The sequence below is a fragment of the Pipra filicauda genome, unplaced genomic scaffold, assembly GCF_003945595.2.
Source record: "Pipra filicauda isolate LSUMZ 115617 unplaced genomic scaffold, ASM394559v2 scaffold573_size283568_pilon, whole genome shotgun sequence".
NCBI lineage: Eukaryota > Metazoa > Chordata > Aves > Passeriformes > Pipridae > Pipra > Pipra filicauda.
This window is the reverse complement of record NW_024104724.1, coordinates 270,617-283,563: the sequence shown is the minus strand read 5'-3', so window position 1 is coordinate 283,563 and position 12,947 is coordinate 270,617. Positions and strand designations below refer to the sequence as shown.

Here is a 12,947-nt window from a genome sequence, read left to right as displayed (position 1 = left end):
AAAAAAAAAAAAAAAAAAAAAAAAAAAAAAAAAAAAAAAAAAAAAAACCAAAATCAAAAACCCCAAACAAATTACCTACATGCTCCAAGTTAAAATAATTTCTCCCTTTTCTAATTGTAATCCTCGCTGCACATGGATTGTAGCAGGGGTGAGAATAGCATCTACTAGCTGCTGCTTCCTTTATTGGTGTTTGCTTCTGTACCTGACTTTCATTTTGTGTGTGTTTTCTGACTTTAGCTTTTGCTGTATCACAAAAAGTCTCCACAAGTAGCAGAACGATAAATCCAACCAAAGCCAAGACAGATTTCCTCACCGATGTGTAATAAAGTTAAAGGACATTGTTTTGTCAGACAAGCTCTAAGTAGAAAATAAATCCTTGGGTCTGGGGAAACAAAACTGAGTGCTGCTGGCATGTGTGTAAATTTACTTTTAAAAGCAATAAATCAATGTTAAATTAAACAGCTGGGCTCCCTATCTCAGAGGAAGTTTCAGGTTTAGGCAAAGCTCAGCGGCGAGGTGCAGCCGGACACCCCGGACGCCGAGCCCTGCCCAGGATGAAATATTCCTCCTCTCTCCCCGCCGGCTGCCGCCCACCTCTGCCAGCCGGGCAGAGTGCCGTGGGGGACACCAGAGGGAGGGGGTCAGCCCGGGGGGGCACTCGGCGCTGCACACAACCCTCTCTCCCCTTCACCTCGGCTCGAGGATGAGGGGTTACCTGCGGAGCCCCTGGCTGATTTGCACCGGGGCTCAATATCGCGACCTGTCGAAACAGCCCCAGACTGTTATTATCCAAGTGCTAATTTCATCATTTCCGCACCACGAGGCAGATACATGGCATGCAGGCGGCCGCGGTCGGGAGGGGTAGGAATCTCTGTTGTTTTAGTCATAGTTTCCCATTTTAAGAACGCTCACAGTGTGAAGTTGGGTGCAACTGCTCGCCATGGGACCCCGGGAATCACTCGTCTGATCACATCTGCCTTCTGTTTTCAGAAATGCTGAGCGAAGTAGAGGGAGAAAAAGAGAGGAATAAGCGAGAAAGAAGGGAGGAAGGAGAGATGATAAAAGGAGTGAAGGGGCGAGAGGAAAAGACACAAAGGAGATTCAGAAGGAAAGAAGGAAAAAGAGAGAGACAGTGACAGAAAGAAAAAGTAAAGAGAGAGGGAGAGAAGGAGAGAAAGAGAAGGAGAGAAAAAACGGGAGAACAGGAGAAAAGAAAAGAAGAAAAGGAAAGAGAGAAAGAGAGAAAAAAAGGAAAGAAAGAAAGAAAGAGAGAAAGAAAGAAAGAGAGAAAGAGAGAGAGAAAGAGAGAGAGAAAGAGAGAGAGAAAGAGAGAGAGAAAGAGAGAGAGAAAGAGAGAGAGAAAGAGAGAGAGAAAGAGAGAGAGAGAGAAAGAGAGAAAGAAAGAAAAAGCAAGCTTCAGTAAAATTCTAGCAAGCTGGTATAGACCCATCATGAATCAGTAAGTTTTTAAACCTCCCAAACTATAGAAGCAAAGTCACAGAAGATACACCAGCATGGTTGTCTGTTAGGAAATACTTGTACGTGACTGAAGATTTTAAAATAATCGAATAAACATTTTGAAGAACTTAACCATAAAGACATTTTTACACAGAGGCGTGCAATTGTATTAGTAATTTTCTTCCAAACACTCGGGAGACATCGAGGGAAGGGTTTGTGGCGATTTCTCGGCAGTGGAACCCTCTAACCTGCTTGCAGGACACTTCGGTGTCTACGTGCAGCCCGCGCCCTGGATTGTTTTGCAGAAATGATGTGAACACGACGCAGAAGAACCTTTTTTTTTTTTTTTTGGTGTCCCTGGGATTCCTATGTCTGAGAATTAAAAGTGACACTTGACGGGACTGGAGCTGGAGCAGTTATTTAATACACCCTGCCTTTGTTTTGCTGTATTTGAGAGGAAGATCCAAATACCCGGTAAAGTTTGTTCGCCTGTTTGTCCGCTTGCAGATAAGAGCATTGGCAGTTTCTAAGTTTCACCCAAAGCACTGTTGCTGCTATCAAGTAACATTTAAAATAACCTATTCGGTTCCCCTTAACAAATGGCTTCAGCTCACCTCGCACACCGGTTGCACCGTTGCTCCTCGTGATAGCATCAAGGAGGAGGGTTTTTGTGGGTTTGGTTTTTAATTCCCCCCCCCCTACTTTTTTTTTTTTTTTTCGCGCTTTCGTGATTTGCCCGGCAGGCAAGAGCGGGGATAACAAGTCCTGGAGGTGAGCAGCCAGGTGTTACGCCTCTCGGCCCCTCCACGCCCCCGCGCACAAATCCGCACGTCGTGGAGCGTGTTCACGTGTAATTAATTAAAAATAATTAAAAAAATAAAAAGAGGTGTGGAGCAGTCCCTTCCGCAGCTGAGGAGGCTTTCACCTGCGCCTCCCTCGACCCCTCTGGGCAGCGTCTCCTGCTCTCTCTCCGCGGCTGCTCCGCGCGCGCCGCTTCCCGCGGCCGGGACTAGGTGGCGCTCCGCCTCGCTGGACCCGCCGCGCCACCCCCCTCCCGCACCGCCGCGGACGATTCCACACCCGCGGAGGGCCCGAGGGGACGCGGCAGGATGGGGCGGGACTGGGCGGGGGCGCTGCGTCCTCAGTGGGGTGTTTGCCGCACTGGGGAAGGCCCGGGGGTAGACCTCGCACGTCCACGCGTGGTGAGCTGCCTCAGGCCACAGTGGCACACGGATAAGGGCGCAGGTCCGGGGGCCGGGGGTGATGCGCCTTGGAAAAAGTTCTCGGGGGCTCGTTCGGCAGGAATATCAACACGTCCACTGGAGTTACCCCAATATCTCTCTGCCATTGAACAACGCAATGACGCATCTAAAGTGCAGATGCCAAAAAATCAGTAACAGGCCTTGGATCTTTTCAAGGCTGTGAGACGATCTTTTCAAGGATCTTTTCAATTCTGTGTAATTTTTATTATTATTATTATTTCCAAGGCAAGTGTCAATAGCCGAGGTAAAGATTGATAACGCTAAATAGTGCGCATGTATACAATATTTCCCAAAATCACTTCTCGCCTTTTTAGGGCTCCATTATAACCCCCGTATTTAAAGACTAAACGTCACTTTTGCGCAGAAGAAATTCTCTTTCCGCAGGACAGATGTTTTAAAAGTTACTGTAGGAGGTGAAACCAACAAAGAGTTAATCAGGCTTTAAATCACCAGTCTGCTGTGGGATCATCGCAAGTGCTGTTGATGCCGTTATTATTGTTTTTAGTAGAACTGGGAATCTTCTATCGTTTGCATCATTCCTGCGATACCTTGAGGAAAACTGGCCTATGAGACGGGGGGAAAAGTAATAGTAAAAACTGAACCACCAGACGCTGCTTTGCAAGCAAAACGCGATAGGAATAATACTGAATTGCTCGTTCAAGCTAATTTTCTTAGAGACGTGGCAGCTTCTTTCTCAGTGGGATGAATCCGAAGGAGTTTGAGTGGTCTAATTGATAAACTTTATTAGGGATTTTGGATAGGATTACTCGGATTTGGCTCCGTGGGATCTTTGTGGAGTCTCTCTCTCTCTCTCAATAGGTGTTAGGCTGTAATTAGGAGGTGCTGAAAACCTAGGCGGAAAATTTACAACTTGATCAGCTCCAAACCACACACACCAGGAAAAAATAACAAAACACCCAAACCCCCAAAACCAACAACAACAAAAAAATCTGCTACTGTTGCAAACATATGTTACGGATTAAGTTAAGCAAATAGCTCTAGTTTTGCAAGGTTGAAAGCTGATAATGAAAACTTATATGATAAAGAGTTTGGCTTTTGTTCTAGCGCCAGTTACTTAAAGCTTACAAAACCCCTTTACATTTCAGGGAAATTAAAAAAAAAAAATCAACCGAACTTCATCCAGCTGGGAAGGGAGCCGTGACAATTGACCTTCTGCCGAAGCTCTGCCTGCCCTGAGCTTTGAATTTCTCTCCAGCGAAGCTCGGCCACGTATTCGTTTCAGGAAAGAAATAGGAGAGGACACGGAGCTTACCCACTCGCCCCGCGTCCCAGCCTCCCCGCCGGGGCAGAGGGACGCTCAGAGGCCAAGGCACACTCCCTCTCCTCCTCGGGGGTTTCACGACAGACAGACGAGCACTCCGTTTGCCGAAGCATTGTCACCAGCATAGGAGTTTGGACTTGTTTTTCTCTCCCATCTTTCTCTTCCCTCGGCAGCGCAAAAATTTTCGCGGCATCGTCAGTTAGTCCTCCCTTCGCTGACGACGAAGACTACAGTGACGAGTGAGGTTTCAGGAGGAAGGCTACGTCCTTAGGTCCCCCCTGCAGCTTGCCCTCTCTTCTCGCCCCACCCGAACAGACGGCCCCGGTGCTCCTCCCGAGCGGAAGAAGCATGACCGCTCACCCAAAAGACGCCTCACGTCACGAGCCGGCGGCAGTACAAAATCCTCCCGAAGTCACAGCTGGCCCCCCGGAGCCGTACTGGTGGTGGGGCCAAGGGGAATAGAACGGAGGGTGGGTCAGTGGGGCAGCGGCGTGGGGAGGAAGACCCCTTCACGCGGGACCAGAAACGCGCAAGGACTCTTCCCACCTGCCCTCTGCTTATCCACACCCCGCGCAGGCAGCGTGGATGTGACATTGACAGATGGCCGAAAGACAGGAAAATTCATTTCAAACGACTTAGAAGGGTTACAGCAAGAAAGGGTGAGGAGGTCTCCTGGCTCCTCCTCGGGCAGGAGAAGATTTGTTTATTTTTTCAAAGAGACGGTGGAATAAAGTCTCCAAAAAGTAAAATAAAATACATTTGCTGTATTCGTACGGGAAACATTCTGTGTTCCCCAGGCAAAGGGAAGACTAGGAGGGTAAAAACGCATTTGAACTAAGCTTTCCTTTCCGCAGATCTCGGCTAAACGCGCGATGTTCCACGTGGGAGCGGGGCCACGGTCACACAGGGTGTATGGGCAGGGCAGAGGAATACAGGGAGGCAGGCGGTGCCGTCGGCTCCATCGTCTTGGGATAAGAGCCACGGGCAGACACTGTGTTGGGAAGGGGACAGAATATTAGAGATCTTAAAAAAAAATCCCCCCCACCAACAATCAAATCCTCCAAACGACCGAAACCCACAATTAAATATGAGTTCTTTGGGTCAAAATCTGAAAAAGTTCGGACGGATCTTAACGAAACTCCAGCGCTACTTTTTCCTGCAAAGAGCTGGTAGAGCCTTGGGCTTACTAAAGATCTGGGGGCTCATTTTTTCAAGGCATAGAGTGGAAGTCAGCTCTTTTTCTATCTACTCTTAAAAAAGAAGTAACAACAACAATAACATTAATAATAATAGCAAGAAAGAGAGAGAAAGGAAGGAAGAAAGGAAGGGAGGGAGAGAGAAAGAGAGAAAGAAAGAGGGAGAAAGCAAGCAAACAAGTAAAGAAAGAAAGAGAAAGAAAGAGAGAAAGCGAGAAAGCAAGAAATAAAGAAAGAGAGAAAGAGAAAAAGAAAAAAAAGATGATGGAGATTTGAGTCAAGACGGTGACATCCCCGGGGAGTCCCGAAACGATAAAGGGGCGGTGACCAGTCGCGGCGGCGGGACTGTGGGGCGCGGGAATGGAGCAAACGGGACGTGTCCCGGGAGGGAGGCGGCTCTGAGTCGGGACTGTGGGGCGCGGGAATGGAGCAAACGGGACGTGTCCCGGGAGGGAGGCGGCTCTGAGTCGGGATGTGGCCCGGGAGGCGTATCCCGAGCCGCGGAGGTCCCGTGACGAACTCCTTCCAGAGACAATACCCGCACCCCAGGGCGCTGCGCCGAGGCCGGGGGAGCGACGTTCCGTGTCTCCGTGGAACAAGGAAGAGGGGAGGTAGTCTTGTGCACGGGGTACGGGCCCCGTCTGGGCCGCCGGATGCTCACACAGTACCGGGGCACCCTCAGCACGCACACCTCCTTCTCGCCAGCCAGGAGGAGTGCACCGAGAAATTTAACTTTTCCTTGTTTTTGCCCTCCCCTTCCTCCGGGACCTGCAGGAGGGCGGAGAGTTTCTCCCCGCCAGCCCGGCGACTCCAGGTGTGTCGCTACAGCGAAGTGTCCGAGCAACGCCGTGCTCTCTCCCTCCATGAGCCCTCCCCGAGGGACGCCCCGGCGGATCTCCCTGGCGGAACGGAGAGGTCTAGGCTCTCCTGGAAGATGTTCGTCGGGGCTGGGCAGTGCCTGGGGGTGAGAGTTCCCCTGGGAGCACTCGGGGCCCGCGGGAACACCACGAGCCTCGGAGCCGGCGCTGTCCGTGGTGCTGGGCCCGCTGCGAGTGCCGCCGGACTCCGCCTCCACCCACAGAGCGGGGGAAGAGAACTCCGAGGTTCCCTGGGAAGAACGGCGTCTTGCCCGGTGGTCTCCGCCCCGACCGCGCCGCCGCTTGTCGGGAACGGTCCTGGCTTTGATCCGCACCACCGTCTTAGTGCCGTTATGAGCCCACTGGAAACGCTGCGAAAGGCAATGCACACCACCACCCGCAGTGCCCATAGCTTGCAGTTTTGCACCCCTTTTACCGTCCCCGCCCCCCCACCCCGAGAGAATACACGCTAAACTGGCAGAAAGTGAAAAGGAAACCATTTATAATCCAAATAACCATCACCATAAAAACAACAAAAAAACCCTAAACGAAACCAAACCCTCTCCAAAACAAACAACCCCAAACAAACAAAACCAACCAAACAAAAAACAAACACACACTCCAATATCTGTAGTGCACATCAAGAGGTGGGTGAGGGTAAGATTGCCCTCAGCTGGTCCCTCACTAGAAGACGAATCAAAGGCTGTATCTTGAGTGAAATAAAGAAGAAAATTGGTGGGCGAAAGGGTGGAAGTTGAGTATGTGGTAAGGGATCAGAGGACCAGGGAAAGTTGGCCAAGTGACCAGCAAAACTGGAAATGCCTGGCTTGCTGAGAACAGATCAGTATTTGCAAGCTCCATGTGATGTTAGGGGCTTTCTCCACAAATTGCAGACAAGCAGGACCAGGCAAAATATTGCGGAAAGTATTATTTTTGTACCTGTATGTTGTGGGGAGACATAGAGGACCCTCCCCATCAAGGGCTTTACAATAGAAAACAATATCATTGTGTGAGTTGAGCTTGGAAAGGGAAGGCATAAAGCAATTCTGGAGGAGCAGAGAGGTGTGTGAAGGTTATTTATCTAATTGTGGCAGAGATAGCAGCTTTAAAGAAGGCCGAAGTCTGGACGCAGCCCTTTACCAGGCATTAGGGGATTAGATTGGGTATGAGTAAAGAGAAATGGAAGTGACAAAAGAAGATGACCCGGGTCTCTCATTAGAGGGGTCAGCTCTCTCCTTTACTACATTTAGAGGGAAATAACTGATGATATTGTCTCCGCTGGGACAAACTAGCCTGCAGAACCATCCCTTGGGAATATTCATATTTACTTGACCTGATGGAGGGATACAGGCAGTGTGGAAGAGTAGGAAATGCTTGAGACCAGGTTCTCCTCTCTTTCTGGGTCTCCATGGAGGGGGTGATTGGGGTTGGTCGGCCCCTGTCCTTGCATGCCCCGGAACCCTGCACCCCCCCAGAACCCTGCACCAGCAGTCAGACAAGTGTGGTGAAGAGACTCGTGTCTCCCAGCACTATTTTTGTTTCCCACTCGTGTTTCACTTTGTTCCTGCAAGGTGAGGAGGCGTTGCGAGGCTGGCGTCTGCCTGCAGCGGGTGTTTGGAAATCACTCAGGAGTCAAAACGTCCCCACGCAACTCCCGCAATCTTCTCAGGTGCCAGTCTGTGCTGGAAACCCATTTCCTCCTGAAAGGCTTCTCGAGTTGATGTCAATGGCGGGGGGGGGGGGGGAAGAAAGAAGCCAAGGATAGCAGGAATGCTTCACCTCTCTAGATTCCTAACCCATGCAGTGCTGTGGGGCTGTGCTCTCCTTCCCAGGTGCTGCTCTCCCGCCACGGGGTCAGGAGGTCATTGAGGGCTATGCTACTTGACATAGATTCCTTTTAAAAAGTTTATTCTTCCCAAGAGCTTAGAGGGACACAACCACAAGGCAGCAAACTGTGGGCACTTTTCCCAGCTAAGTCACATCTTGGAGAAGACTAGAGACACTTTTGGAGTTTTTTGTGGTTTGGTTTGGTTTGTTTTTTAGTTTGTTGTTGTTTGGTTTTTTTTTCCCCAGCAAAATTAAGCATGTTCCCCAGGATTTTCAGCCCGTCTATACCTCTGAGAAGTTCCCCTGTACTCTGTGTAAATTATTTTATTTTATTTTATTTTGATTTAAAGCAAGAACTACATTTTTCCAGCAGTTATGGAGGATGTGGATGAAGGAGGAGGAGGGGGATCTTCACTGTCAGTCAGTTCCTATCCCCAGCTTTCTACCTCCTCATAACAAGGCATTTTGATCCAGAAGGAAACTTGGAGTATATGTGTAATAACTGGAGCATGTGGTTATTGTGCAACTGATGGACCAGCATAAATTCTGCAGCTCAGGGAAGTTTTCTTCATATTATATCCAATATATGGGGGCAGTGCCCAACAGGAAGAATAAAACTACTGAATGAATGAAGTTAAACCCACTGTTAACTGTGGGCTTGGTAAGAGAGGGGGAGATTGTTCGCATTTTTCACATTTGATGAATTATTTTTAATTTTATTTAATTTTTTTGATTGTCATCATTTAAATGACATTACTTAGGATGGCAAAATTTAGAGATGTAGTAAAGCTGCTTGTCTGAATCCACTTTGAAGAATGTTACTGGATCTGAAATCCAGATCTAAGAGCTAATCTCTAGTTTTGCCTTCAAACGGAATTCAGCTACAAAGAGCTTGGAAAGATTTTGCATCTATTCAGGAGGCACAACATCTTTAATTTTCTGATGAGTAAAAACTCCACAAGAAACTTCATATAGCTCCTTAGGTTTTGCTTAGCATATGTGATAAAACATTGATTGTTGCAGTTTGGTGACCCATGAAATTTGGGGGTTAGTTTTCTCTTCAGACTAGAGCATATAATTATGCAAATAAAGAGCTGTCACTGATCTAGTGAAATACTCACAAACACATGCAATCCAAAGTGGAAGAGAAAAGTGAAATTTGTGGTATTATGATAGCACAATGATAAATGACATCTCCTTCTAAGTTTTTTAAGAAGTACATTTTTCACACTTTGTTGCGTACATCAACATAATGTGAGTGCACACACACAAACACACACACACATAAACGCCCCTGCAAGATCAAGATATCCACAAATGTGTGCAGAGGCACACACACATGCATCTTTTCACTCTGTAAGATGCAGCTCTACCCAGGTGTACGAAGGAAGTACACATTCTAGGCAGGTTATTTTTGGCTTGGCTGACTAGAGAATGGTGCAATATGTGGCTCCATGCAGTTTTAGATGTGACACTTTTCATTTGTACTTCTGAATGAAATTTCTAGAGGTGTAAAAACCCTACAATAAGTGATGTTCCTCAGAGGCAGAGTTAAAATGCACATTTCCATGGAAAGTAGCAGCTTCTTCTGACTGAGTCTGGGAGAATCACACTGTGACAATTGTAACTGTAACCAGTGTGTCACTATGTACGCACAATGCAGATAAGGGATTTCTTTGCTTTTTTTTTTTCACCCATTTTAAAATATTTTCTGTGTAGTCCTGCTGTGTTTGGGGGTCCACTAGCTGTTTTCCTCCAGGAACATTTTTTTTCTTGCTCTCTGTTCTTGACAAGGAGACTATTCTCATTGGCCCACAGCTTTAACAGCAGCATTTGAACTCACAAAATGATGTGCAAACTTTTTGGACAGGTGGACCATAAGCATTTGGGCAATGAGGAACTGGGGGATTTTCCTGAAGATTCTATCATGGGGTCAGTTTTGTTGGTTTTCTGTTGTTGTGGGGTTTTTTGGGTTTTTTTTGGTCACCTTTGCATGCCCAGTGCCAAGTTACCAAGTTCCCCATAATGAAACTGGGAGGAGGCTAGTGTCAGATCTCCGTCTGCTAAAGACATCACTGTGTGAGGGGCCAGTGGTGTGCACCTTTAAAAACATTGATTCCAAGGAATAGATTAAATGAACATTCATCCCTTCTAAGTGTGCTTCAGGGCTACCATTTCCACGCGATATGGACATGGTGGTACATGCTGGGATGCTCCCATGCTCTTTCTGCAGCCCGCACACCCTCTGCAGGCTGCGGAAGAGATACCTCCTCCCTCATCTCCAGCCCACGCCCCTCTGCAAAGGTCCTTCTCCATGAGAAACCAGTGAACCCCCTCTCCTAGGGTGTGTTTTTATATGGTTTAGTATTTACAAGAAGCTAAAGGGGAGAGGGATGCCCTGTGCAGCTACCCATGGATGACACGGGGCTGGGGGGGGGGAAAGCCCATGCTCGCTTGAGAAGGAGGGCCGAGCCCTAAGTCATGGGGCTGGACATGCAGCCCACCCCATGGCATGGAGGAGCCTAGCACAACCCATACCACACTCACAGCTTCCCCCCCCCCCACCCCTGCCACCTGTTCGAGGTCCTATTTGCAAACACCTGCACCCCTCATGTGTTTTCCAAGGCTGGGGGAGATGCTGCCCACGCAGCCCCCCTGCTACCCACCAGGGACCGCAGCTCCTGTAGAGCTTTGGCGCAGGGACACAAAGTGTGCAAAGAGGAGAGAAAAGAGTATCTTTATTTTTTGTTCACTGCAAGCAGAGCAGTACCAGGACCCCCTGTGCTTTACAGTCCCCTACAGAAGCGATAACGCGAGCTGGACCGGGAGCACAGTAAAGGAAAATACTTTTAGAAAAGGGTAAGCATTACAGTAGAAATTTTTGTAAAGTTTGTTTCTCATTGACAGTTAAAAAAATAGATCTGCTTCTGCAACATTTGGCACCCCACAGACCCCATAGCACCTCCCCAGCAATGGAGAGAGGAGGGCGGCGGGATGTGCGTGCAAACCTCCCTGGCCACCCCATCCTCCCCGGCTGTGGGACAAAGCACAGCACCCAAACCATGCCACGTAAACTCTCTCCTTTCCCCCTAAGGGTCCAGGGGCTGGGGTGGACACGGGCCTGGGGAGGAGGGGTTGCAGGCCCCTGAGGTGGGAGATTAGGCCAGCCACAGGCAACAGCATCCTCCAAATGGGAAGGAAGGCGGAGACCGCCAGGCAGGGGGAGCCGGATGCAGTCCTCTCCCCCTAGCAACAGGTTTCCCTTCGGGAAGAAAAACTGCCAGGCATGGATTCTGCACTTCCCTCTGTGAAGGCATGGCCTAACACCTCCCCCACACTCCCCAGGGAGATGCTCCAAGCATCCCTCCCCAAGGGGAGACGTTAAACAAAGTGAGGCGACTGGAGCCGACAGCTGAGGAAGCAAAGTCCTACTGCTGGTAGAAGCAGGCAGGGATGTGAGAGCTCCGTGGGTACAGATAGCCCCCCTGCCAGAGGATTTAGGCACAAACCCAGCTGGGTTTCCCCTTGCACCTCACTACTACCCCAGCTTCCACATGGCCTTGTTTTAATGCTCCCCACCACCATTTCTGGCCCTCCACCTGTGGAATTGGAAACATTGCATGGGGAGGGGTGGGATGGGAGTCCCAAACTCATGTATTCAAGTGTTGCTTCCTCAGCACTAACAGCATCAGGGGTGAGGGGGTGCATGGCCACCCAAGAAAAGATCACTTTAATTTAGTATCACAAATAGTAAAGGAGCTTAATTAGTGTGCTTGCTCACAGGGCATGCTATCAGGCATGTCTTGTCCCTTAATTTTAGCAGAGAGAAGCTGCCTACAGCAACCGTGATGGCTACAGCCACATCCCCATCATGTGCTGCGTGGTGTCCCCACACAGAGTAGCCCCACTGGCCACCCTTCACCTAAGCACTTGGGAAAGCGGTGATGAACACGTGAGTTTAGGTAAAAGGGAATAACCACGAGATGGCAAGTCATTACAAACCCAGCATATGAAAATGGAAGCATTTTTGTGTTTAAAAATAAACAGGAAAATATGCAGCGTGTCTCTCTTCTTTTTTTTTTTTTTTTTTGCTGTCATATTTCACAGTGTGATCCAGCCCATTAATGATTAGGCTTTTTTTTTTTTTTTAATGGAGCTTTCAAAGGGAAGATAAGATCTACAGATAATGCCATTGATGTGGCAGGAGGAGAAAATCTCTACAACAATGGAGCTTTCCTAGAATTCTGGACCAAACTTCTTGGATACTCTTACCAGCAGAAAAATGAAAGAGTTAAAAGTCAATCCCACTTGGTCCCAGAGAAAGAGAAGGCTTCTGGGTGTAAAATCATAGGCTGGCTTAACATGTCTGAGTTAGAGAGCTGTCTTTTAAAAAAGAGTAATTCCTATTTTGTTCTGGAGGTGGAAAGGAAGCTGCAAAAAATCCTGCAGGCGATAGGACTGCGACGAAGCTGCTAAATTCTGGCATCAGCTTGGTGCAGGGCTATGTCAGGGCAATTAGAGCTGCACCATGCTGCACTGTGCAGTACCACTGTCAGCCTTAATCTGCACGCTGATGAGTAGCACGAAATCCAAGTTACAGCCCACAGGAAGCACAACCAGTGAACCCATATTGCTTTGACAGTTGCACTCATCTAGAAATAATGCAAAACGCTATTTAGATGTATACATCACGACCCTGTGCTCTAGGAAGAAAACAATCTAATGAGGGGCTGGGAGACTCCTTGCAGAAAACAAGCAAAGACATCGGTGGTGGTGGTGGTGGCAGATTTTTTTTTGTCTCCCCTTCTTTTAGAATTCTTCATATTTTATCCTGTTGGAGCGCCGCATCGGGGTTGGTTTCATCAAGCTGTTCTTTGCCTTTACAGCCTCGCTGAAGAACTTGAAAACAGATGGAAAACTCTTCCAGGAAGTTAGTTCATGGCGTTCTGTACCTGCAAAACACAAAGGTGACAGTTTGACTAGGAGTTGTTCTGCTGGTTGCTTGCAGGATAAATGCAAGGTAAATATCCAGGTAAATGCAAAAATGCAAAACCCGGGGAATTCA

General features: G+C 48.4%; 1 protein-coding gene and 1 long non-coding RNA gene across 3 annotated transcripts in view; both read right to left on the bottom strand.

Moving 5' to 3' along the window:
• Window positions 1–2,900: 2,900 nt before the first annotated feature.
• LOC113985910 lies at window positions 2,901–5,282 on the bottom strand. Its single transcript, XR_003539992.2, has 2 exons — window positions 3,994–5,282; window positions 2,901–3,571 (listed from the first exon to the last, which is right to left on the bottom strand). It is a non-coding gene; the product is annotated as an uncharacterized LOC113985910 (long non-coding RNA).
• A 5,318-nt stretch (window positions 5,283–10,600) lies between these two features.
• FAM172A (family with sequence similarity 172 member A) overlaps window positions 10,601–12,947 on the bottom strand; it is a 255,644-nt gene continuing 253,297 nt past the window's right edge. For both annotated transcript variants that reach the window (XM_039387535.1, XM_027717126.2), the window contains exon 10: window positions 10,601–12,834. In XM_039387535.1, the coding sequence (XP_039243469.1) occupies window positions 12,692–12,834 (143 nt within the window). In that variant the 3' untranslated portion in view covers window positions 10,601–12,691. The remainder of the gene's footprint in view (window positions 12,835–12,947) is intronic.